General features: G+C 30.4%; 1 protein-coding gene across 1 annotated transcript; it reads left to right on the top strand.

Moving 5' to 3' along the window:
* Window positions 1–27535, top strand: LOC119084554 (protein dead ringer-like). The gene is made up of 7 exons (XM_037194569.1): window positions 1–36; window positions 818–969; window positions 1047–1203; window positions 1273–1435; window positions 1518–1618; window positions 16978–17050; window positions 27381–27535. Exons 1-7 carry the CDS (start codon window positions 1–3, stop codon window positions 27533–27535), a joined length of 837 nt encoding a protein of 278 aa, XP_037050464.1.

The raw sequence follows: 27535 nt of genomic DNA, 5'->3' as shown, positions 1-27535 counted from the left end.
ATGCTTGTGAAAAAAGAAACAGAGTCGGATGCAAATGTAAGATCTTAACTTTTCATATGACAATAAATTAATTTAGATTTTGTAAGAGACAAAGTGAACCGAATGTGAATGCCTTATAGCCGTTTATATAGAGACAGTGAATTTTAAAGATTCTTCAAATTTCATCATCTCATAATTTTTGAATAGATTTGTGATGAAATGTTTGATGGTTCCCAGATCATAAATGTTGTAAAAATTGAAATATTGACAATGTCGACATCAATTACGTAAATCCATATTTAGTGACGAACACTTATAAGAATTAGTGATTCACAATGACAAGCCGTTTTGAAGAATCTATTGGCCAAAAAATAAGTCATTAAGTCGTACGATCCTAGGATTCATTTGTTTCTGTGGATTACGTTAACAAGTTCTTACAAATGTTGCGATTAACTTCTCCGCCGCAGTGAATCCATTCATATAAAATGAAATTTGAGAATGAATTTATTGCTGTGGATTTAATCACAGCATGTTCTACATGACAGTGCAAATGGTCTGCAATTATTTCGCTGCCAATATAGTATTCGAAAATGACACTCTCTTGATCGTAACAGTTGGGCTTAATGTTTTTTCATTTGTCACTATTTTTGTAATACTTACACATTTTCATTCATAACGAAATTCGTGATGTTAGTCCAGTAATATGCAAATATAATACAGTGATCAGTGACTAAGAAAATATATGTACAAAATCTACACATTCGCATCCATCCATTCATACACACTGCATGGAGGTAACAAAAAAATTAATAATAAAATATTCCTTATTCAATTGCAGTCACATGGAGATGATCATTCAGATCGTGAAGATGACATGAGAGACTGCGATTCAAGCGATGAAGGTGTTAATGTAAATTCACATATGAATGGTAATAACGGTATGGATTATCAAAGAAGTCCCACACACAATACAGATTCATCACATTTAAGGTAATTTTATTTGGATTTTGATGTTGTAAATTATTCAAATTTGTTTAACATTTCGATTTCTTATGAATCCCATCCAGTCATCATACACAATTTCCAGTCAATCCATTAGGCATGTTAGGAAATTTTATGGGAGTACAGAATTTACAAAGTCTTCAAAATTTACCGAACATGCAACACGGCGATGTGCTAGAAAAATTAAAAATGCAAGTACGTGAAATGAAAGTTGGTTTGATGGTAAGTCCGTTAACGTCTCATAGAGTACCTCGGCCGATCGCTTTAACCTTTGAACACAATTTTCTATAGGATCAAGACTTTCCACTTCATTCATTCAACTCATTACACACACCACCAAATACATCATTCACATTGCCGCCAAGTACAAATCACAGTCAACCGCAAAATCTCAGTCAACAGTCACAAAACGGATTTTCGTTTACTCCACCGAATGCTCCGCATGCCAAAGATGGTAAGGAAAAATAAACAAACAAAAAAACACCGTCACAGGTTCACCGTTATCACCGTTAACCATTATTTCATTAATCCATCAGGCAATCCAGGATCGAATTCATCAACATCAAGTGAAACATCAAATTCTTCTCAACAAAATAATGGCTGGAGCTTTGAAGAACAATTTAAACAAGTTAGACAGGTAAGACGGTGTTTGTGTTTGTTAGTGGCTAGCTATTTTTGTGCTTATGTATACAACAATTTGTTTAGTCTCTTGATCATGAATTTATTTATTTGTTTGTCTTTTTCGGTGTGATATATATACGAACATGAACAAGTCGGATGTGTACAAGTTTATGAGTGAAACATTTCGCGAGTTATATATTTATATGACTGTCGGATTTTATTGAATCTTGTCAAGATTGAGTCGTTTAGTGACTAATTTTTAATTTGTTTACGGTCAGACATGTTAGAATATTTTAATTAGGAAAGCCCCATTTTGATGACGTGCACGAAGACATTTAGATTGTTTTTTTTTTGTTGTTGTGCAATATTTGAATCAAATTTAATTGAATTGAATGCGTTTGTCCCATGGACCATAAATTCTAAAATTGTCAGAGTACATCACAGTGTAACTGCTCTCCTGAGAAAATATTATTTTATGATTAGACTAAGTGGATGACCGGAAAATTTAATAAATTTGTTAGACTTACAACATTCTAACGCAATATGCTAATAATCTTTCGATAATTGAACAAAGGAATCGTTTCGATATTCTTAATAAATCCACTCCTCGCCTCTAATTCAATTAGCTTCATCATTATTATTTTTTGCAAAAATAAAATTAACTTCACATTCCTTTCATATTCTAATTCTTCGGTTCTTTTACGAAATTGTCTTACAAATTTTCATTTCTGATAAACTTGTGAGATATTTGAACTAATTCGCTAATTTTTGTTTCTGTGCCGGACGGTGGTTTTTTGTGCAGACTTTGTAGACTAATTTGAACTCATCTTTAGCATCAGCTATGGGAGGCTACGGTAAAATTGTATACCAAAATTAGGCTGAGACAACATTATTACTAACTGAATATCAAGAAGACGCAAATAACATTTCCATTACTACAACCCTAGCCTGATCCTTTCGGTTACTCTTTCTTCTCATTCAATGTCACCATAAAATAAATAAAATAATTCAGTTCTTCGAATATATTTTCAAATATAGAAAAAATATTCTAAATTTCCATTCATGCGTACCATGCATGCAATCATATCCAATTCCCAATAAATGCATTCATTTATATATCTCTCTGTTCTGCAGAACAAACTCGATGGAAAAATTTTTTTCCCATCTTTTTCTAATCCTTCATATTATACTACGCATATATACAACATGCAACCTTGATATTTTTAACAAGTCTCCGTGATGTCGCTCGCACACTATATTATGCACCCAAAACACAAAAGTGAGCACAACATGAAAAACGTTTGTAATAACATTGATATAAGATAGTTTGGGTCATTTTCTCTTTTAAATAATTTTATAGACAAAATGCATTTTTTTAATTTCGATTTTGGAAATTTTGTTTTATGAAACACTGCCGGATATTTATTGCTTTATTGCTCTTGTAAAAGCTGTATACTATGGTGTGTTCAGCAGGATCACATGGTTTTACCGTTACTTTTGTATATAAAATACGATGCTGAGGTCGATTTTATTTTAAATTTGTGGAAATTTACATTTGTTCCGACATGTCAACTTGTCTGATAAAACTGCACGATTACTGGAGCATGGTTCTGTTTAAAACTGTTGTGTCGCGATATAGAAACCAATCTACCATTTCTGTTGTTGAGATTTCTAACTAGAGTTCGATACAAAATCTTTTACTTCATTTGTTTTGTACATTAGTTTTACTATATAAGACCAAATTAATCCGTAGGTCGTCGTAGTTTTCTTTCGTTGCTATCGATAACAAATGATTAAGGCAAAAAATACTAATTTTCCAGATCTCGATTTTTTTTATTCCACTGTGCGGGTATTCATTGGCAATCACACAAAATGCATACCGTACAATTCGTCATGGTTTTATTGATTTTCTGAAGAAGTAAAAAAATTCTTCAAATTTAATTTTTCTCCACTTATTTTGTCCTCATATTTTCATAACGGCGTGTTAACGAAATTTATTTTCGAATATTAATAAGAATCTAGGAATATTTTTCGTTTCACAAAAAAAGGGCCATAAATTATCTATTTAAGGCGTCTTTCGTTTGAAGTTATCAAGCTATGATAATCCCTCTATACATACCATTCAATGAAATACCATTTACCTGCACAGATATTTGAATTGAGTAAAATTCGCAACTTGTTTATATTTCGATATTTTTTTTATGCAAATACCCACACTACAACAAACAACCATAATTTTTATAAGGAAACCTATGGAACATCCGAAACATGTACTTATTCCTCTGGTATATTGATAGTGCAATTCATAATACACACCCCCGGTATATAACCGAACGAGAAAAAAAAATACAAATTAAGTAAATGCAGGCAGGTAACCAACTCAATGAATAAATGAAGAGGTTGAGATAAGGTTTATAATAGCAGTGTTGTCTAAGACATTTTAGCTTGGCATGGTGTTAGAACATAAATTGAAAATGAAAAGGATTTGACATTGACCAAAAAAAGAGCTAAATAATTTTGTACTTACCTGAAAACATCTGTGTTTTGAATAATATTTTATGGCAAAGTTTGGTAAGACTTAATCATCTTAACTAGCTAAGCCCGTACAAATTCCAAACTTATTATATCAAAATCATTTTAAATAAAACACCTGGTACGGTTAAAATATTTTAGCGGTTAGTTGCTGGGTATGTGATAACAATTTGTTCGTTCTATTGCAATGATAATTATTCTACCTATACTTTGTGCTACGCTAGGAAGAATTCAATCCAAAAGTTTAACGGAATATTTTTGCCAAAGACTTTAAATTTTTAATTTTGAACAGGCAAGTGTTGACTCGATTACTGTTTTCTTTCTTATTTAACTTTGCTCAGAAAGACTACTTTCTTTCCGTTTCGTATTTTTTTCGGCTTCCATCTTACCTCTTACGTGCCGATATCTCTAAGATAATCCAGCATTTAATGAACATAAAGGATTTACCCTCAGAACAAATAGAGAATTTGTTTTCTTGTGATGCCTTTTATTTGTCAGGATTGTTTGTACCTGAAACAAGTATACTACTTGTGAAAACACGGTTTCATTCTTATGGTATACAGTATTTTGTGCCATACTTTTGTAATTTCTTGTTTGGCACACCCTGTATCGTCGACAATATTTTCAAAACAATTTGCCCAAACAAATTTTCTCACCATTCTTTCTAGTCATATCAAAAGTTCAAGTTATAGAAAACGTGACAGTAATACCGATTTTATTATATCATCATTTGTTTATCATTACAAAATTCTACCGCTACACACTGCTGCGTGTTTGCGTTTGCATGTTTGACACTATTTATTTTTGAAATTAATGTCGAAGATAATTAAAACAGCAAATCAAACGTACTAATTTTAAACGTGTCAAATTACACAGCTATTATGAAGTTAGAATCTCTGAACGAAATTAAGTTATACGTCGGTTGACAGTCAACTGGTCGATAAATAGATTAAAAATTGATTAATATTTTTAGCGTTTGCTTGTCTCTGCGGAGAACAAGAATACCATCTGAATTTTACAAGTTAGTGACGATCGGGTATCCCTACCCACCGAGTATACCAATAGACATTTGTAAACTCAAATTATCCGTGTTGCCTATACAAAATCTGTATGAGCGACCATATGAGTTAAGGGTTATAGTAAACTCTATGCTAAAGATGAATTCATTTGCGTTGTCAGTTGTCATCATTCAACTACTCTTCATAAAAGAAGTATTTCATTTATTCAATGACAGCACCATTCGATGAGTCTATGGCCTATCTTAACACATTTTACAAAACAAAATATTTTTTTCTTCACTTATCGCCTGGATAGAAATCTACCACTAACATTAATTGCTAACTGTACCCTCTTTCAAACAGTAAAGTTACACCATCATCATCATCATATCATACCATGATGCCTACATATCGCATTCTTCTTAGCACACAGAAAAAAAAGATGTTTGATACATACGCACATATGTTTCATATTAAAATCACCCTCGCAAACGGCACCAGAATTCGAGAATTTTTTTTTTCTACTTCTAAATTAACATGTTTTCGGATAAAAATGCCTATTTTTAGAAAATCGCATTAGGGCAATTTATATTAATTTGTAGTCGCTCTCTGAACGATCTATACGGTTTGTTTTTAGAGTAAGACGATTGCATTTGTTTTTAAATAAATAACATATTCGAAGGCGATGTGATACAAGACAAGACACCCATATAGACGTTAGAATTTTATGAAATTAATGGATTCGTTGAAATCGTTCAGTTGCAATTGGTATAAACAAGGAAGTTTAGATCGACTTTTAAATAAATATTGGAATTTCGGGATGGATTTAAATTGTGATTGTTTGGTGTCACTGCAAAAAAAAATGTTTTAAGCATTCGTTGTTGCCACATTGATAGCAATCTTGTAGCGGGTTTTTTTTGGGACGAATTTCCATTTCGGACCAAATTTAAACGTTGTCAGATCTCCAAAAATGCATTTGAAATATTGCTCATGACAAATTATATTACGGATCGCTATTAGTTTTCCGTTTTATTTTCGAAATTTTTTTTTGTTCCTTAATTTAAACAGACTTCTCATCTCAGTCAATGAGTTTTGTGATTTTACTTTATTATCTCTCCATTTCATATAAAAAGAATTACATCAACACCATTATTATTTCAGTATGTTTATTATGCCTTCGTCTTGTTCATTAAAATGTTTAAAAATAAAACTATCCCCCTGTAAACGTTCCAGTGAAATTTTATATTAATTTTTTTTTCCTGTTGTTTTGTTCGCTTTACTTCGATTCTCTATAAAACGGCTGACATTTTTCATCAAGGTTACGTCTAAAAATAAATTATTAAATGCATCTGAATGGATTTGGTTTTATTTTTTATTGCTTTCATGTTAAACGTTTGTGTGCAGGGCGATGCGTTAATCAAATAAATTTCATTTAATTTGATGACTTAAGTCTGTCGGAAAAATGGGAAAGATTTTCTTGGAGTCAGGACATTTTTTTTTTAAATATATTCGTTAACCATTCATAGACGGCAAGCATATAACCAGGATAATTAGGGAGTCTGTTTTTTTCGATTTATCATACAAATCTCTTCTTGTCCTCTTCTTGTATATTCCTCTCATTCTTAGAATTGGTCATTTAGTGCTAAAAACGTTTAGTTTGTCTCCACTCTGAGAGAGTGACTCTCTTTAGTGATAAATTTAAAAGATTACATCCTTGTTTGGATTTTTTTTTGCCAAGTTTGGCTTTTGCTGCTCGAGTTGAAGGCGAGCGTTGCAACCACATGAGTCACAAACCTCCAAACAAGTAAGTAAGTTATTGTACTCACTAAGCCACCGGGAAATGAGTTTTGACGATCACGTCAATGAAGTAATAATTCGTTTTCGGGTACTTAGTGAGTAAAATACATTTTGTCCCCTAAACTGTCAAGTCACTTCAGTTTTTTTTTTTAGTTTTTTTCCCTCAATTTTCCAGAATTCACTCCTGAAAAACGTTGTGTTCATCTTGGGAAAAAATAGGAATTACCAACTCGAGCGAATAAGTTCGCTCTTGTTTCCTATTTTGTAACCTTGGTAAACAGATTGCATTGACGATATACTTAATCTTTTACTTCATTAATTCATCAAACATTAAAGTACTGACGTCCACATGCGACGTTTAATGAAGTACTTATAAATTTACTATCGTTTAGTTCTTCACTTATGCAGCCTCAAGAAATGCCAGTATCTAAATATTTTAGCTGAAGGATTTAAAGTTTTGAAACATTTCTTTCTCATTTCAAATCCAATGAAGAACTATCTAAAGATAAAAATTACTGAAACATAAGAATCAATAGGCTTACTTCCGGAAATAATTAATTTCGAAGAATTTTGTAGAAACTTTCATTTACGACAAAAAAAAATAGTTTTCTCTATAAACAAATTATGCAAACATAAAATTTGGTCGTTGGTATTATTCATGTCCTCCGACATCATTCTTTCAATTTTATGTTATCTAAACTATTTACTCAATAACCAAAACCTCTACCTACTTGAAATAGCCAACATTTTAAATGTTACCCCAGTCCGACGAGCAAAAGAGATAGAAAAAAAAACGTAAAATTTTAATCTTCCAGCAAAACCAATACATGACCATTTATCCAAATTTTTATTTAATAAAAACCGAAAATAGAAAAAAAAATGTGTAAGACAAAAACACCGAATATAGATGTGTACTTGATGCTCATAAATAATTCTAATGCATTTCGGTTCGAATATTATTAACACACACACACACACACACGCATTCACTCAATCTTCAATACAGTACAATATGCATTATACCCAATTTCTCCGTAATTCGGATTTGAAAATTTACCATACAACATATTTTCGGTTCTTTGCCTAGCACCACTATATAATAAAATTGTTGGTAGTGTGTTTATGTAGTGGTCTTTGTCGACAGTGAGATCAGTGTGCCTTTGACGAAAATGAGACAACGATACTAATAAAAAGTTGTCGAAAATAATAAAAATTGATTTGGTTTGATCTTTAGTATTTCACAGACCTACAATGTACGATCATGAATTTTTTTTTGGATAACAACAATTAGAAGAAGGAATATTGTGTACATAGTTTAATATTTATCAACAAAAAAGAAGAAGTTTGAAACAACTTGTTGAATGGTGAATTCGGTGTTTTGATATGAAGTGGTGAAGAAGTGATATACGTGCGTCGCGATAGTTTCGGTTTAAAACGTAAACAATTCAGTTCGTGTAACAGAATCTCTAGCTAAGTTTTATTCACTACAAATTGGCTATAAAATGATAACAATGGTTCCAGCTGATAACCAAATCCAAGAGGTTTGTCACACTATCTTTTTATGTAATAACAAGAATTGCAACTCTTCGATGTTGTTATGGTTTTTTTGACAAAATACAATAACATAACCTCCAACCAATATTGATTTTATTTTCCAAATTGCAAACATTTCAGTTAAAAATTTCAATTTTGTGACTTGTCTAAATACACTGACATTTAGTCAACTTTCATAAACGCCACACATTTTATATTCCACTCATGAAAATAGAGAATTACCGACCATATGTTTGATACAAGTAAGAGGTTTCGCGTGATTGCCGCAAAATTGAAGTATAGTTTTAATTTGTGGACATTTCATTTCTGTTTCTTTTAAATTTAAAATAGACCACATGTGGATCAAAGCACCTATATATTAGATCGAATACGTTCTATTGATTTGATCCATTTCAGAACAATACAGTCTCTCTATTCATTGATGTGATGTAATGTTGTATGCTTTTTGCTCGAAAAAATAATAATTTTCAATTGTATATGAATATCACGAGCTAATTAGTTTATTAGTTTACTGTAAATAATAATTAATATTAGAAAGATCGTCTGTTTAATTGAAATTACTCATTTCCTCAACCAATTTTGTTTGTCAATATAAACGCCCGGACCTTTTTCCAATTTTATTTGAATATATGAACTACGTTTATATCATAGTTTTTGTGATTAAGCGTCCGATTTTTCAGCTGTTAGTTATTATATTTTTGTTGTCTTGCAGCCAGAAAACCAGTTTTTCGCATTTTCTGGCCGCAACATAACAAAGTATTAGTCGTATAAATTTATACGTCAGAGAGAGCTTTTTTCTCCTTTGTTATGATCTGTCAGTTGGTCATTTTTTTTTATTTTGCGATTTAGTATGGAAACGAAAACTAAAATTGAGATATCTTTGCTGGTTTAAGTGGTTTTTCATATTTTTTTGGACCAAAATGTTTTAAAATGTGTTTGTTAGACTCACACGCCTAAAAAAATGTACCAGCAAGGCAGTAATGTACTATTACAATACATTAATGTCAAACAATACATTGCATCTCATTTACTTCTCAGCTAAAACATTTTGCCATTCAATTTATATGAGATTCAATCTATTTACTGATTTATAAGTTCTTTGATCACCGTAATGTATCCGAAAACATACAATAATTGGTAAACGTACGGCTTACTTACGGATAGTGAAGATCAAATGATTCACTGCATTTCAGGTATTACAAACAATAACTTTTGATAAGTAGCGGATATATACTTTTAGTGTGGCATAGTTGATACATTGTCATCGCTCATTAACACTTCTTGACTCGTTTGATATAAACCAAGTCAAAACAAAATAACATAAACCGACCTACATGCCCATTTGTGCTATTGTAATACATATATTTTTGTGATATATGAGACTAGCAAGTCAATATTTGATTGTATTAATTGTACAAATAATTATCAAAAGTATTTAAATATAGAAAAATTACCATTTAATAGTCTTATATCGCATAAATTTCGGATTTCATATCATCAAAATGTAATTAAAGTTTGTTAATGTCGGTTGGACGTGCACACAATATATTGACGATAAAATTTATTGTCAAGAATTGGCAATTGATGGACACACTACCATATATTTACTTGCACATATATATTGGCTTCCAATTCAAAATATTAGTCATTATCGTTTCTGGAAAATTGCAACGTTGTCATATCACATTTATCTGTTTTGATATGCACTTCGAAATGCAAACGAAACTTTATTATGTCATGTGGATGATAAATATTTAACAATAATCGTTAAACACAAATGTGTTTAATTTCTTTGAAAAATCATATTCACCAATCGTTAATTTTCGAATTGTGAGATAAAAATGATTTTGGAATATTTTTGGTTTGTTTTTGGTGGCACATCTGCTGAAGATGTAATAATTTGCACATTAAACTGTAATCTAAAGGAGTAATTACAATGCGTTTATTTGTTGAGAATAGTGGAAATTTACTGTAGAAATTTTGCAACAACCGAAAATCCAGCAAATGTCATAATACTTAGGTATACACAGTATGTACAGCATATTCTTACCTGGACGTAATTTTGGTCATTTTAAGAATTTGAGAAAAAAAACTCGTTCTGATAATTCTTCCATCATGATTTACAATTACTAATTGTCAATTAGGAACTTATCTCGCCTTCATTTTTGTAAGACAGACCAATTGACTAAACTATGCGTAAGACCTCCACATATTGATTGTTTAAATTTATGTCACTTATCCCTTCCCGCAATTTGGTACAATGCCAATGCATGTTTTATTTCACATCAACCAGTGGCCCAGAACGGAAATATTCAGATTAACTCTCCAATCCGTACGATCGTTATTTTATAAATATTTCACCTTGGGAAAAATCATAATCAACCAAACAATTGATTGAGCCGCAATGCTGAGGCGTTAAAGCAAATAACAAGCCAGACACTTCCCCTTATCCAAAATTGAGTTAATATACAACAACAATAACGAGCACGAAATATTGAAAATATTTAGGGTGCATTTGATGCGCATGATAAATAACATTCGAATTATTAGTCAGTCGTTATTATAATGTACTGAACAGCACTAAATATTCAATGGTAATAATAAACTCAAGAGAAAGGGAAACAAAACGAACAAAAATAATAATAATGAAATTTTAAATAGAAATATTATATAATTAGGGGAGATTGAATATAATCGGAAAATAAATAAATAAATACGAGAGGTATATACTCTCAACTTATATATACCACGATTCTTGTCCCGGTGATATGATCATCGTATACAGCTATAAATACGAGAATTTGTAAACTTCTTTCTGTTGTATATAAATTTCCTTCTTTTATTCCTGCAAAAGAGGGATGCATTGTTGTATACAACAATGCCCGTTTACAACGGCTCTGTTGACTCGATACACGTGCTAATCAAAATAATGGGATCATGTGTGTGGAAAAATGTTTCAGGTAAAACTACATGATTGGGATTAGATAATCTGTTGTCATCTGCGGATGATTTTATGTTATTATTAGTTTGTTTATTATGGTCAATAGGCATTGAGAATTCAGTTGCATTTTTTTTTTGAAAAAAATTCTTGTAATAAATTGGAGTAAAAATATGAAAAAGGGGTGAGCCATTTTGTCGATTTTTTGTGATGAGAATTCACTGTCACAATGAGTCACATTATGCAGCAGATTCGCGTTTGATAAATTTTTACTTTTTATAAATACTTTACGTACAACATTCCTCTTAGCACAACAAGGCATAAGTATCAAGGAAAGTACTCCCAATGTTTGCGAAATGTTGATAATAATTAAAATTTGAGGTAGAACATGGAAATTATAAGTGACTCCCCCATATAAAATATATGGAACCTACATTAGAAAGTCGACTTATAAACCACAACTAGATAGCTAGATTAGAGTTTTTGGGAAGCTTCTTTGGTTTAGAAGCAGGAACCCAGATCATAGATCCTTTGTTCCCTACACCTTACTACTTCTATTAGGGAAATCTTTCTGTTTTTTATAAGAAATCGTTAAGGCACTTTCCATCTAATGATGGCAGATCCTCATCTTGGAGTTCATGGTGCGAAACCTGAGAATGGTATATAGCGGAAAATTCCTAATGATATGCACACACGTCTCAGGTTTTAAGCCACAAGAACAGATAGAGTCGATGGACCGATCAATTATGTGGAGAACATAGGGTGAAGACGACCACAAGTAAGAATTCAACTTATAATTATCAAAATCCCTTTTAAAAATTCTGGACAACCCTACGACAAGTTACAATCAATAGTCTTAAGTTGAGACGCTTATTAAATGTACAACTGAGCATATATTTTTGACGTTTCATGTTGTAATGAAAACAATTCAATTTAAGACTTCGGCTTTGCAAAAGAATAGATCACCGTTTATGTTACGTATTTTTATCATCATCAAATCCGATCCAAATAGCTCAAGGAATTACTCTATGAAAAACTTTCAATTCAATTTATTATTTACACGAAATGCATTAAAATCTTCATCCTACAAATTATACTTAAACGAAGTCTATTATTGAAGCAATAATTTCATTTGAACCTTGTAAAACACGGGTCAGCGATTTGATTGATGAAGCTACAACTTTATTTATTATAAAACATTTATATAAATCACATAAACGAGATTTTAATGTATCAAGGAATATGAATATATGAAAAAATACTATTAAAAGGCAACAATCAAGATATTTAAATTGAAAAATAAGATGAAATTTTAATATAAAAAGAGAAAAAAAAATTGTAATTACAAATGTGATTAATTATTACATTTTAATGTGTATTTTTGCGGTCTGAATTTAGACAAGTTTTGTAATTAATTTCCTTTAATTAACCTTCTGCAACGGGGTCTAATGCTTGATTTCATTTATTTTTTTATATTTATTGTGATGGTCTTCATAAAAATATTTTGATTTCTTTTGTTATGCCGTTTTGATAAATTTTATTAAAAGCATTTTCATTTATTATTATGATCACTTTTTTTGTCGGTTTTTAATATTTGTATCGTTTTACGACAAGCTTAAAGAGTTATAGCAGAGGTCTCAGGTCGCCGAATGGAATATAGTTATATGATAAATTTTTGCAGTTCTGTTATTTATGTTCGCATTTAATTTTATGTTGATGGGTTCGTGATAGGCGTGTCTGACTCAAATCAATCAATCGGTTTCCGCATAAAGAATGTTAATTTCGTAAAATATCGTATGCGTTTTTCACCGATCTATTGTGAATTGTAATAATACATAAAAAGTGTATTCACCCATTTATGGCTTCACCGGTAATCTGTATTAATTATGATCGACTTGTAATATTGAGTGTGGTGGAAAAATATAAAAATATTTTATTGTATTACCACCCACATCCCTCTATCAAAATTTATATTTAACTGTCATTCGTAAATCAAAAATGAAATGTTATAATTAAGAACATTTTCGATGAAATTCAAAGAATGGTATTGCTCACTGCTCGTTGTACTTAATACGAGATATCGTGATAGTTTGATTATTTATATTGATTATTAGTGTGGTCTGGATAAGGTGTTTTCTTCTTCAATGTAAAGTTAAATAGACTTTTCGGTTAACATTAGTCTCTAATATGAACAAAGGAAGTAACAGATTTAGTCAATTTATAGCCATATATATATAGGTTAGCAGTTTCTAATCGTATCTGCTTCTTCCAAGAGCATTTTACATTAAAAAGGTTCTATTCGTCCAGCCTGTGATAACTTTACCCCTATGTCTGTGAATTTCCTTATTTAAGAGCTTATAATAGCGTCTTCAGAATGGTGCGACAATTCACAGGTGACGTTTATCATCAATCATTTCAATTGTCAATGAAACAGTTCGAGAGTCAAGTGGTCTTGCAAATTGTTTCGTATATACATCGTTGAGCTTTTCCACTTGACTGTCATTGAACTGAATAGTGAAGTATTTGGCAGAATCAAACACTGAAAAGTAACTACTCTAAGGAAGGTTTATGAAAACATAATTTTGCTTTCCAATGTTTTTCTTAGTAATTTTCTAGAGAAAAAAGAAACCGAAACATTTAACCGGTGAGGCAAGACTCAAGTAAAATCTTCAAATTTAAATTTTAAATTCCAAAATCTATTCCTCATTCGAAACTCATTAACGAATTTTCGTTTGTATTTCTTTTGATGGGACGCGAAATCATCAGATATGTGCTTCTATATGAACAATCAATTTAGAACATCACATAAAATAGAAAAAAAAAATGTTGACGCAACAATTCTGTTTCAGCATAAGTCACTAAGAAAGATGTCTATTCGAGTGATTGGTTAAAAAAAATCATTTAAAAATAAAATAATATTTCTCACTTTGCCCAGCACAACAACACATACACACACACAAAAAATATTAATCACAGAAGCAATATCAATCATCATCATTTAAAAACAAAAAAATAAAATCAAAAAGATCGTTAAATTAGTGTAATATATTTATATAATATCGATTGATAATTAAAGATGACACATGTCAAGTTTCACCTCATGATCCACATCCTGTCTTCCAACTTCATCATCTACATTTTATTTTATATTTCATTTTCTCGATTTTTTATTCAAAACACGTTTTCGTGTACACATTTTTCTGTATCATTCATACACACCGTACATTGTACAATTGTACATCAAAATCTGTATAAAAGGAACAAATACTTCATTTTCTTATTTTTTATGAAAATATTAAATTATTATAATGTCGCGTTATATTGTTATTCATAAAAGATACCGCGCGACACTATATGCCATTATGTTCCATTCAATTTTGTTGAATTTAGAGTGTGATACTTATACATGATACGTAAGAAAAGCGGAGAGAAGAAAAAAAAAATGACAAACTAACAATAAAATCATTAATCAATACTAAATAAATAAAAACATTTATTTCATAAAGAGATGCTAATGTAAACGACCAACGAAAATAGGCGTCTTTGTGGTGTTGAGACCTATTCGGTACATATTAGACATTCAACTTTAGTTTTTTTTTTATAACGGCCAAGATTACGAAATGGACTAGAAATATTGTATTGGCACATGGTATCTTTGTAAAAGGGTGAAAATGAGGACTTAGAGCTGGGATTTCCATAATAGTTATCATTTCAATTACCAGCGCTGAAAAGTTTTTGTTCGTAAATTGACCTCGGCTTCGCCTCGGTGCAACAAACTATTTTATTTTTAGTATTATGTAATTGTTCGGGGACATTATTTGCCTTGTTTCGTTGGGCAACCTTCACATTTTAGCAAAATAACGAATTCCAAAACAAGGACATAATCTACTAAATTACAAGCTGTGTGTATGTCGAAGAAAGTACTTGAATTTGTGAAAGGTTTTCGACGCATTAAAGCATGAAAAATAGATTGCAAAATTTTTGAATTGTACAATATTGAAAAAAGTGAATGTTTACAATTAAAGTCAGCAACATTCACCGAAAGTTACTGGAAAATTCTTTCTCCGAAATGGTATTCAAATAACAAATTTGCGCATTTTAGTTATAAAAATGAAAAAAGAAATTAACGGGCAATCATTTACGCTAACCGCTAACCACGTGTAACAACCATTTTCAAATTGAAAATTAATTTGATTGAAATAACTTCATTCTCGTGAACACAAGTGTTCATTTGGAATGTGCACTCGAAACAGAAAAAAAAACGTATTTCCTCATTCAGAAAAGTACTCTCACCCAAAACACCAACTGAATGTGTTGTCGTGAATAATTTCTAAACTGATTCCACACAAGAAAATATTTACATGCAACGATTGTTTGTAATTCATCAATCGAATAAATGTAATGGAAAACTGTTGAATCACTGTGATGACTGTGATTTTATAATTCTCGTTAGTTTCATTCATAAACATTTTTTTTTTCATCATCGGTTAACGATGGAGCTTTTTACATGAAAGATATCATCGAAAATTAAAAATAAGCTAAATTGTTTCGAGTACGTCTTTGACTCTGTAGTTATTTTTTTATAAAATAAGGAGCGAGAAGTGGCTGTCATTTATTGTGCTTCTGTTGGCTTAAGTAGGAGTATTTACACACAATATTGATGCTAGATGTCATGTCTTGTTACGTACAATGAGAGATACAAAGCCTATTTCATTGTGATTGAAAATAAAAAGAATTTTATGTTCTTGCTGGTTTATCACCTCTTACAATTATTCTATTCGATGAAGTTGTAAGGTTCAATCTGAAGCGTTTTCTTTTCGATTAATAGGGTGTATAAGTACTTACAATGATTTTTGTTTCAATACAACTTAGAAAGTAGTAATATCCTGTTAAATTATGTAAGATTAGCATTTGAATGGAGGAGTACGTACTACAGCTACTTACTCGTTTATAAGGTCAAAATAATTCGATTGTCTCTCGCATCAAATTCGAAAAACTAACCTACACAACACTGGTTGTACATTTGAATCGAACTTAAAAAGCATTTAAATCGGGCGACCCATTATTGATTGTTTTGAATGAGTATGAAAATTACTCCGACACACATAGAAACTGCATGTAGCGAATGACTTTCAAAGAGTCAGTAACATCAGTTCAACAACATTATTCTTTTGCTATAACGCTTTATATAGTCAAATGTATTCATGAAAGGCAACTCATAATTCACACAAATAATTAAAATCAATATTTTATTTAGAATTTTTTTTCTTTCATTAGATAAAGAAATATCGTGAGCTTTCTTGTTTACATTTTCATGGTTTTCTTACCTCGCTCTAGTCTCAACAGTTTCATATCTAACAATTTCTGAACGAATTCTTTCGCATCTATTTCCTACGGATGTGTGTGTGTACAGAGTTCCACTCTCTCATAGCTCTACATATTTACCATTTACCATAATTAATAATTTTTACGTCTGTTCCTAACACAAGACGTTAGTTATATTAAGTTCAGCTGTATACACGATAATTAGCATTAATTTCTTTTTCTTGTTTTCAGTTATATGAAATTAACGATGATCCAAAGAGGAAGGAATTCTTAGATGATCTGTTTTCATTTATGCAGAAGAGGGGTAAGTGTTTGTAGATTATTTGCTGATTGATTGTTGGAAATTGTTTTTACAAATAAATGGTGAATATATACGTATAAACGGTGTGGCTATATAAATTGATCCATATGTTCCTATGTATGGTGTACATTTTATAGTGTTTAACATGAGAATAAGAATACCATCTATCCCAACTTCATCTTATTTCTTTCTTGTAATTAAGCATACGTCAGTCAGTTTTGTTATTTGTGGTTCTTGTTACTAGATTTTTGATGCATGTCCCTCAACAACTAAGCCTCAGCTAATGTTATTTATTCAACATTGGAATTCAATACTGATGCTATTGTAGCTCATTGTTAGTTTCTTATTTTGTTTGATGGAAGTAAAGCAATACTAATAAATCGATTCAAATGAATTTTATTACCTTTTTAAGTCTATTAGACTCTTGAAGAACTTGCATATTTTACAGCTGAAACATGAATTTCGTAGAAAAGCTACAGAGTTACAACAGAGTGTCCTGAAATCTCAAAACCATCACAAAACGAAAACAAGAGAACGAGATAAATTAAAATTCCTAGTAGGCACGCAAGAGCAATTTTTGCCCATTCACGATCGCTACAGATAATTTGATGTAATGTTGTGTTCCTGGTAACTTTCAAAGCAAATAGACACCTTCTAAGTACATTTGAATGTATTCAATTCTATGAAAATTTCATCAAAATTTGAATTTTCTTTTGGTTTGACCATTGCAAACATTCGGCATGCAAAATCATGAAACACTCACGTGTTATGACTCATTTCTGCATAACCGAATCCTCGTTTCTTTTATCCAACCTTCGTAGAATTATAATTTTCCCCAGTTGCATTTAAAGAAGAAGAAAAAAAAATCATTCATCGGCACAGCCAATATCCTCAATTTGAATTATAAAATTTCTAAAAAAAATCCAAAATAAATTCAATGAGGTCCAGACTCTAGACGTATATTACAACACTTGAAGACATATAAGACGACTGGTTTTGTTCATACCGATGATTTATTGTCGTATTGGTTGTATATAGCATTCGGTGTGTTTTTTTTCATTCTTCTAGCCAATTGTATAGAAAGAAACCATTGATGAGATTTTATGTCATTCTAGGAAGTTGGGCTATAATGACTGGAAATGTGTTTATTAAAAAATATGATTTTTTTAACAATTCGTACGATTGTGTTGGTTTATTTGTTATTGTTGTCGATAAGGTCGAGTCAAGTTATTTTGGCAGGAAAAAAATGCACATGTTATTCTATACCTTAAATGTGTTCGGTTGTGACCTTCTATTTGTTATTCGATATTGTTCCGACCACGTGAATGAAGATTCCGATTTCATGAGCACAGAACTCACACATATCGGTTCGTAACTTACGCACGACCATTTTTCTGTCGTTTCAACAATTTCATTCATCAAAAGTATTCCGTTATCACCGGTTCCATTCAGATAGTGGGTTACAAATATTGAACAAGAGACTAAGCGCCAGTTCGATTTGTTATCAACACGATTTGGTTGTTTTATATTTTGCTTCAAAAGACCGCCAAAAATTTGTAATATTTTTATTGGTTTTGTCAAACTGTATTAGTTAGATTGTTAATCCTATGCGGCGGAAATGCCTATTAGGCAGGCTCGTATTTTCAAATATAGCCCAAAATGTATGCAATCTTTTTTACCGTTCCAACCAACATCTTTGTGCATTAGAATGAATCCACCTTCCAACAGTGTTCATTATTTTTTTTTATTCAAAGAATCAATATTGGTCAAAAAAATTATCCTTCCATACCCTGTACAACAAAGAGTAGCGAATAAATTCGTAATCCTTCCAAGTACGTAATTTATGAAAAGACTATCCCAAAATTACAATGGAGAGCATTTTCCATTTATTTTCTAAGAGTTTTGTAAATTTCCTATTCGTATACCACTCTAGAATATCAACAAACTTTGTCGAAAATCGTAAATCTATTACGGAAAGCTCAGACGGCAATCAGCAAGATTTGACTTGTCATAATATAACATTAAAATGAAATTTATTTATTTGAAAATATGTCAATCGCACTTAACTTATTCGAATTTAATCAGTTTAGCTGATTCACAAATTTCGAGTATAAGGTGGAAAAATCACACAGTCGTTAAGTCACATCAATAACTTAAAAATAAAAGCGAAAAAAAATATTAATTTACCGATTATTCATCAACATTTTATTTTAGATTCTGACTGATATGTTCATTCAAAATTATAGGAAAAAAAAATTCGTTGATTTACTTAGAGTCTAGGCTTAATTTCGATTGTAAGTTTATTTTCGGTTGTTGAGAAGAAAATGTTTGAGTGACATCCGATGATTAACACATGTTTGTCTTGGAAGAAGATAAATTTAAATTTTACTTTTAGCATATAACTACTATAGACCATCAAACACTATATATTCATTTGACAAAAATCTCATTTATAAAATGAAAAGTGATATTTTATTTGGATTGTTTGATTGACACGTTGAATTTTAATGTACGTAAATAATAATATAAATTCTTCTGATTATGTAGCATACGTATACTGGCTGTACATAAATGTATGTTTTAACAGGCCAAATGTGTATTATTACCGCACATTTAATAATATATATTTGAGGTGATATTGGTGGATTTATTTATACACACATTTTATAATGATTAATTAGTGTAGAACCGCAGAACAGTTATTACATTTGAAATGAGACGGTTTTTATGTCTTTGGTAATATGTTCCTGTTTTCACACTCGAAATAAAAACGACTTCTCTTAAAACGATATATCATATGACAAAGCCAGGAGGCAAACTTTACCTTTACTAAATCTAAAGGCTAAAAGAAACTTGAAAAAAAATTAAAACATTTTAAAAAGTCGTTGTACTGTTATGGAAATATAACTTCCTTCCACACCCGCACACATATGATTAACGTTACCATATCGTGTGCTCGTACTTTCATATTGATGTCTCATTCGAAATGGCATTAATTGAGATCGCGTATAACAATTATTACTGTTAAATGAGTGCGGAAACCTGTCAAATTTATCTGAACTTGGCTCAGGGTCATCAGTCAAAAATGTATAATTTAAATTTTTTTTTAAATTACGGGATGCTCCTTTTATTTTGACGTTTTACCCGCGGGTTTGGTTGTCGCATTTGATTCTAAACCGTCCTCCTTTCAGAGATCTTTTTCTTTAATTTACAGCAAACGTAAACTCGTTAAATCTTTCACTTCCGATGCTTTAATTATCATCCACTGTTTAATATAAAATCTAGTACTTCATCTGTTTTAACACTAATTTTACAGTATAATACCAAATTAACCGCATGTCATATCTTATTCTTTCTTTTCTGTCGATAACAGATGATTAGCAATTTCTAAAAGGTTAAGCATATTGGAGCACATTGATTCGCTTATAATATTTTGGAATGTGAAAGTAATTAAGTAGGAACGGGATTAAACAATGCGAAAAACAATAAATGTGAAAGCAAAAAATTCAAACTATTTCAAGAGCACCAACGCAATTTCTACGGAAATTAATCGACCTATTTTACATGGTAATAAATCGTAACGAAGACTTATAATTCTTGAAAAAATGTTATTGATAAAAAAAAGTTACCAACACAATATTCTACAATTGAATTGTGTACTACACACACTCGTACTGTAATACAACTCAAATTCATTTTATATCGACAAATGTTTAATGGTTTAATAGAAAAACGATATTAATGTTGCATTGTTCAAACATTATAATGCATATTGAACATGTTTTTAGGTAATACAACACAGTCTGATATGAAAAATAATTGTGTATGAACTCGGTATTTACGAGGATTTCTACGAAAAACAATTAAAACTTGGGCCATTAAAAACTGTGATCCCTTTGATCTCCCACGTTCTATATAAAATACTTATGTAAACGGAATTAATACATAAATTTATAATATTGCATTTTAATTTAAAACACGAGTGTTCATTTATCATCACCACATATCCTACGAGTGTATTTCAAAAAAAGAAAAGAAATTATTTGTGAAATATATGCACACATTACATCTGTGTGCATGTGACTTGCAAATTGTAATGTCTTGCATTTAAATGCAAATAAAATAAGGTTTATGTCGCATAACATTCTTGAAATGTTGAGATATATAATAAAATTATTGAAAAAAATTCTTTATAAGAATTAATATACGGCCATGTCTTGAAATTAATTTAATTTTAGACTCGTAATTTTACGACACACAATAATAATGTTTAGGGATTTTGTGCGCTTCAAGCTTTGACTAAATACTAAAATTTAATAAATATGTTCTGCTCTCTATTTGCAACACGTGAAATGTTTCTAATGGTTAAAAATTCGGATGTATTTTTTGTTCCAAATTTTTAGTATTCGGATCGTAAAAAAATCGGGATTCGATACGGTTGTTAAAGAAGTAAAAGCGTCTGGAGTGCAAAAATGTCATTCAAGACAAAGGAAAACCAATTCTTAATATCAATTCAATTTTGTGGAGTTTATTGTTTCAATTTATGTATTCATTCCTGAACACCTGTTACTTAACTTTAAGTGGCATTTTTTCTCTGAATATTGAGTTATAAAGACCGAATATTTTGTTGCAATCTCTCTGTAAGTGTGTATGCAGTGACGTCGAAATCGTATATGAAATGAATAGCACGAATCGTCGGTTCTTATAGTTCTCTTACTGTATAAATCACTGAGCAAATCGATCGATTACTTTTGTTTTTACTTTGAAAACTTCCTCTACGAATACATAGGAAAATAATCCGAAACAAATCGGCAGACCGAGAGAAAATCATTCCCAACCATCAGATGGTTCACCATTAAGTACACATTTTTAATCAAAATTTTGATAAACAGTAAAAAAGATTCAGTGAAAAACTGGTAAAATATATTCAAAAACTCGTAAACATAAAAATTAATGTCGTAAACATGTCTAAAAGAAAAATTTCATAACATTTTGTCAGTTCATAAACAATAATAATTCTTCGATTTCAATCGTATTTTCTTGATATGTTTCACTATAAAATCATGGAAGAAAAATCTTTCATCTTTCATCAAACGATTACTTGCATTAAGTGTAAACACGAAATAATATGTTTCTATCGTGCTGTACTAATTATTTTATAATGTTTACGTTAATTAAACAAACAATTTACAAGAGAAAAAAATAATTTTGATTTAGAATTTCTTTCCAAACTTTGAATTATCAATTTTCCGACTTTTTCTTCTCCTTCTCCCCTCTATATCAGCATAATTTCGTCACATACAAAATTATTCGTTTATTTTAATTCGCAAGTTATATATTAGAATCACATGACAATATTTATTGAAAAATAAAAATAGAAAAAAAATTTGGTTTCCATCAGTTTCCTTGTCGCTTGATGTAATATGATAAAATTAATCACAGATGATATAAAATAAATAGAAAAAAAGTAAAAAAGAAAATTTCAAGACATTTATCATCTCATCCAAATTATTTAAATAATTTGTGAATTTAAAATAAATAAACACAACCGACAAATGAACAATGATGTGGTCCAGATATAAAATATATGAATGACATAGTGTAGTGTAGTGTAGATGAAATAAAAGAGAAGTTTCATCTAATAAATTATCTCACAATAATATATTTTTAATTCTTTCTCAATTTTTATTTATACAAAATTTAATTCTATTTTCTTTTTATAATTCAGTATTAAAATCGCGTTGGCGCGCAACCATTTATCAAAATAGTGTTGAATCAAATATAATCAAAAGTCGATTAGTCTGAGTCGTTGGTTACAACTTCATAATAGAATATAAAATACAGAAAAAAAGAACTCCGGCAATATATATGCAGCATTGGATATAGATATTTTCGTTTAGATCATCTGAAATAAAAGTATAATTTGTCATTTGAAATGAACCGACGACAGGATTCGTTATAACACACACACGAATTTATATGCAGAGAATTTTTCTTCATAATTTTGTTAATGTACACGACGAAATGTTATAAAAATGGCCGGTAAATTAATTTTAATTATTAATCTTTCAAAAAAATTCTTTCATTTTCGAACAACATGTCATAGTGTATTACAGGGTTAACGACGGATTTAACATGTTTTAATGGAATGTTTAATTTTTATTATTTATTTTCAAAACATTTTTGCTTTTTTAAACTTTTGTCTTTAGAAAGGAAGTTTATTTCTTACGATTTCTTGGCAATTAGTTACTAAATGGTAGAATACGTATCATTTTTAACCTCGATCATTTGAACTTTACTTCTGACTTTATCGAGAAGGCAAGTCAAGCTTACTTGAAACGACGAGATTTTACGAATATTGTTTGAATAACATTTAATGTCTTAGAGGGAGCGAAAAGAGACATACGTCATGAGAGTTCTTGTGATCTGTAATTGATTCTAATCACAAGAATTTCGTTGAACAAATGAAGATCTAGATGAAATCTAAAATAAAAAATCCAGACGGCCATTTGTTAAACAAAGTGTGTATGCAATTATTATTACCCACAACAAATGAGTTAATAGTGGGAGAAAATAAAGAAGTCACATTTTCAACGATTACAATCCAATTGATGTTATCATTTCACATGATCGCATCGAAAATATACATTCGTAAATGTATTGGAATATTGCTAAGGCATGTGGTATGACTACAAAGAATTGAATTTTCAATTTGTGACTTCTTATTTTTCTCTGCTTGTATGAAAAATGAATTTATTATGAACAACTAGGATTTCTATTTAAGGTGAAATCTTCATCGATGTTCATATTAGCGAACCGTACAGACGTTTCAAACATAGAAGCATATACATATTCTAAGTCGCCAACGTTTCTAACCTCATTGGAAACCAACAATCTGTAGTTAATACTAGTTATCCCATGTAATGTCTGACTTTTGGAATAAATTAATTAATCGCTGCTGTGTAGAGACAATCAGTACAACTTTATTTCGCTTTCTTGTTCTGAGCAATGTTTTATGTCACTTAAAAATTAATTTGTTAAAAATGGCTCGACTTATTGCGCACAATGCATGCACTATGATTGGGTGTGGTTACATTATAAATTATCATTCTTTTTCTATAACATTTTATTTTGTGGTATCTCTCCCTACCATTACAATATTCCGACTAATCGAAAACTACTACCTTTATCAATTTATTTATTAAATAATTCTACCATTAAAACTTCCTTATACAAAGTATATAATATATCCAAAGTGATATCATGTAATGTTGTCATTAAAAAGAAACGTTCGTACGTTACACACATACACTTCGAATATATTAAACAAAACAAAAAAATAATTGAAAAATAGATAAGATAATTAGTTTTTTATCGAAAATTGAAAATGTAATAATAATATTACAAGCAATTTAAATAACATTTTATTCAATACTTAAGCAAATATTTTAAAATTTAACGATAAATTAAAAATATTATAATAATATTATCAATTTAAGGTTGACGCTTCGCCTGACGGTATTATATAAGTTTTTAAATCATAAAAACAAAAATTACATTGAGGTAGTTTACCTATTGTGAGTTGAATTACGAGTATTGATTTATTACGAAATTGTGTAAGTGCATTTTGATGATAACATTTTTCGTAATGAGACGAGAACATCGTGTGTTGTACAAATAAGCAACAATCCAACAGTAGATACGGCTGTCTTCACATGTTATTTGTTAATAACATTGAGTGAATTTCACTTATTTATTTTGTTTCTGAACCGTTCTACGAAAATTAGCCTAATCTTGAGGCATATTTCATTACAAATCACAAACTATTGTCTTGGAATACGGGGAATGATTTTATTTCGATTCCAACTATGGCATTTAAGTTATGCATTCATATGTCCAATTGTTCTGATCAAGAGTGAAGAGCTGCGGATAAGTTCGACTTGCTTCGACACATTTCTCTGAATAAATTATCAATTTAATAAAACAATTATCTAATTAACGTTGAAAAGCTTTCACATTTTGTTTTTATTTACCCAGTTCTTTTCTTTCATTTTACTATCACCAACCAATTTGCTTGTACATGATTTTATTCATTTGGAGTTGATGTTGATTTAACGCATAGACTGAATCAATATTTTGAGTAAAAATTATTGAGAATAATAATTTAAAAGCGTATAGTCTTGTGGATGATATACAAGCTTCTAATGATGAACGTATAATTTTCGGCGTCAATAAGTTTTCAATCATTACTGTGTCCCTTAATTTTTCTTAAAATTTGAATAGTAATTATGTTGAGTCGTAATTTGTGTCGCTTCTGTCAGCTCAAATCATATTTGAGTGAAGAGTTCGATAGCCAGAAAATTGCAAAATTCTGAAAAGACAAAACGAATTGAAAATGAAAAATGTCTAGATGGTTTGCACATTGTTCAATACACTCCTTTCATTTGATTCAATTTTCTATTTACATTTGAACGGAGTAGTTCATGAGATCAAAATGAACCAATAAAATTATTTTCGTCTAGACTAGACGACTATTAGGAAGTGATTCAAATCAAATCGACGTTATAAATATCCCAAAAAAAACCAAGGCCATTTCTTGAATTAAAAATCGCCATAACAAATTGCACATCATCGCAATCATCGTCTGACAAGAAAAATGAACTGTCGGAAACACGTTCCCTTTGTCCCGGACCGAAATAAAATATTTAGAAAAGTCAAACATTCTCAGAAATCGTAAAAACGTTTGATTCGAAATTGCAAAAGAAGCAGAAAATTGAAATATGTTCAACAGTTCTTTAATATGCACAATAATAAATGAATTGGTACACACATGTGCTACAATGCAATTTTATTCAGAAATTTTTATTGGTTTTATAAAAGTGACTGAAGCGCGTTTGAGGTTTTGCACTGGCAGAATAAGACGAAGAAGACATTATTATTACATTTTATTTTTGTTTTCACCAATCATTAAACTATATTTATATATTTTATGGATTTTAATACGTTACATTGTATTTTGTAATTTAATTATACATTTGATGTCGTTGAGGTTGAGCGTTTTTAAGTAGTTGTGGTTAACTGTTTTCATAACGTTAAAATTAGATAATTTTTTTGTATTCTGCAATTTGACAGTGGATGCCTGTATTTTCGCGATTTTACCTCAGTATATGGCTTTTGTTGCAATTCAAATTTCTCGTTTGGAAGCTATCATTAAACCAATAGCACCATAATTACAGAAATCGTAGTTTGTCGACATGTCTCAAATTAATTTCGACTTCGCGGTTAATAATACAATTATATGTTCGTCCACATGTGTTCCAAATAAATCATTAATTTTATTTCCGCATTAAAAAGTCGTAATTACAATCTTTCATGTTGATCCACATCCTCAAATACACAGGACGACACAGTTTTACTTTAGTTAAAAATCAAAGTTTTATAATCAACTCTTGTAAAAAGGCTAAAGTTATAAACTAAAGTCGTAAATCATGGAGAGGTCCACCCCTAGTTAGTGTAGTTTAATGTTTTCCTATGTGTGATAATTTTTTGCGATTGAATTACATTTATTAATGCGTTTTTCTGAGTGGGAATCAAAACACCACGAAAGCATCCAATAATGGCATATTGTGCAACTAGAAATTGAAATTGATTTCTGATAGCCTTATGTAGCATATAGAAGTCGCAATCCAAGCTACTCCTACCAAACCGCGTGAAAGGTTCTCAGATCAATTTAACCTTTACATCAAACGTAAGAACTGTGATGAAATATACATATTTCGACCCTGGCTAGAACAAAAACGAATTAAATTAAATGTTTTGATGTCTTTCCATCGAGCTATGTCGCCCGTGTTTTATTAACACGAAATACAATGTTCTTGTTAATTAATTATGTTACCCATCGCTTGTTGTACGATCTGTGTGCGGTTTAATTATTATGTAATAAAAGAACGTTCGGTTCTGTTCTTAAACAGTTTATGGGACGACGAAATAGAGCGTTTATCAAAATGTCCGAGTGAATTCAATTTTATTTATGATTTCTCATAAATTTTATTTTATAATCTAACACCGGTCATATGCGAACGAAACGTATCTGAAATGACTTTGAAAAATGGATGAAGAAAAAAATTATTTGCGTCATGCATAACAACGCTTTTTGTGTTAATATAAAAATAAAATATTGTTCATTCAATTTCTTTCTTATTCAAATTCCTTGCACAGCGTAACAATACCGTATATATACACTCACCACAAACAAACAAATCTATTTTAAATTTATAAATTTTATATCATTGACGATGTGTATTGACCACGTTGATATTTATATTCATTACAGGATCGCCAATCAATCGTCTTCCGATAATGGCCAAGTCAGTTTTAGACTTGTATGAACTGTACAATTTGGTAATAGCTCGTGGTGGATTAGTCGATGTCATTAACAAGAAATTGTGGCAAGAAATTATCAAAGACTACATCTACCATCCAGTATAA

Source organism: Bradysia coprophila, unplaced genomic scaffold, assembly GCF_014529535.1.
Source record: "Bradysia coprophila strain Holo2 unplaced genomic scaffold, BU_Bcop_v1 contig_77, whole genome shotgun sequence".
NCBI lineage: Eukaryota > Metazoa > Arthropoda > Insecta > Diptera > Sciaridae > Bradysia > Bradysia coprophila.
This window is presented reverse-complemented; position numbering and strand designations above follow the sequence as displayed.

What these genes read in the sequence shown, in the direction of transcription:
- LOC119084554 (XM_037194569.1), top strand. Translation starts at nt 1, where the DNA reads ATGCTTGTGAAAAAAGAAACAGAGTCGGATGCAAAT. An exon ending in ACAGATTCATCACATTTAAG is followed by an intron (nt 970 to 1,046) that starts GTAATTTTATTT and finishes AATCCCATCCAG; the next exon opens with TCATCATACACAATTTCCAG. An exon ending in AAATGAAAGTTGGTTTGATG is followed by an intron (nt 1,204 to 1,272) that starts GTAAGTCCGTTA and finishes AATTTTCTATAG; the next exon opens with GATCAAGACTTTCCACTTCA.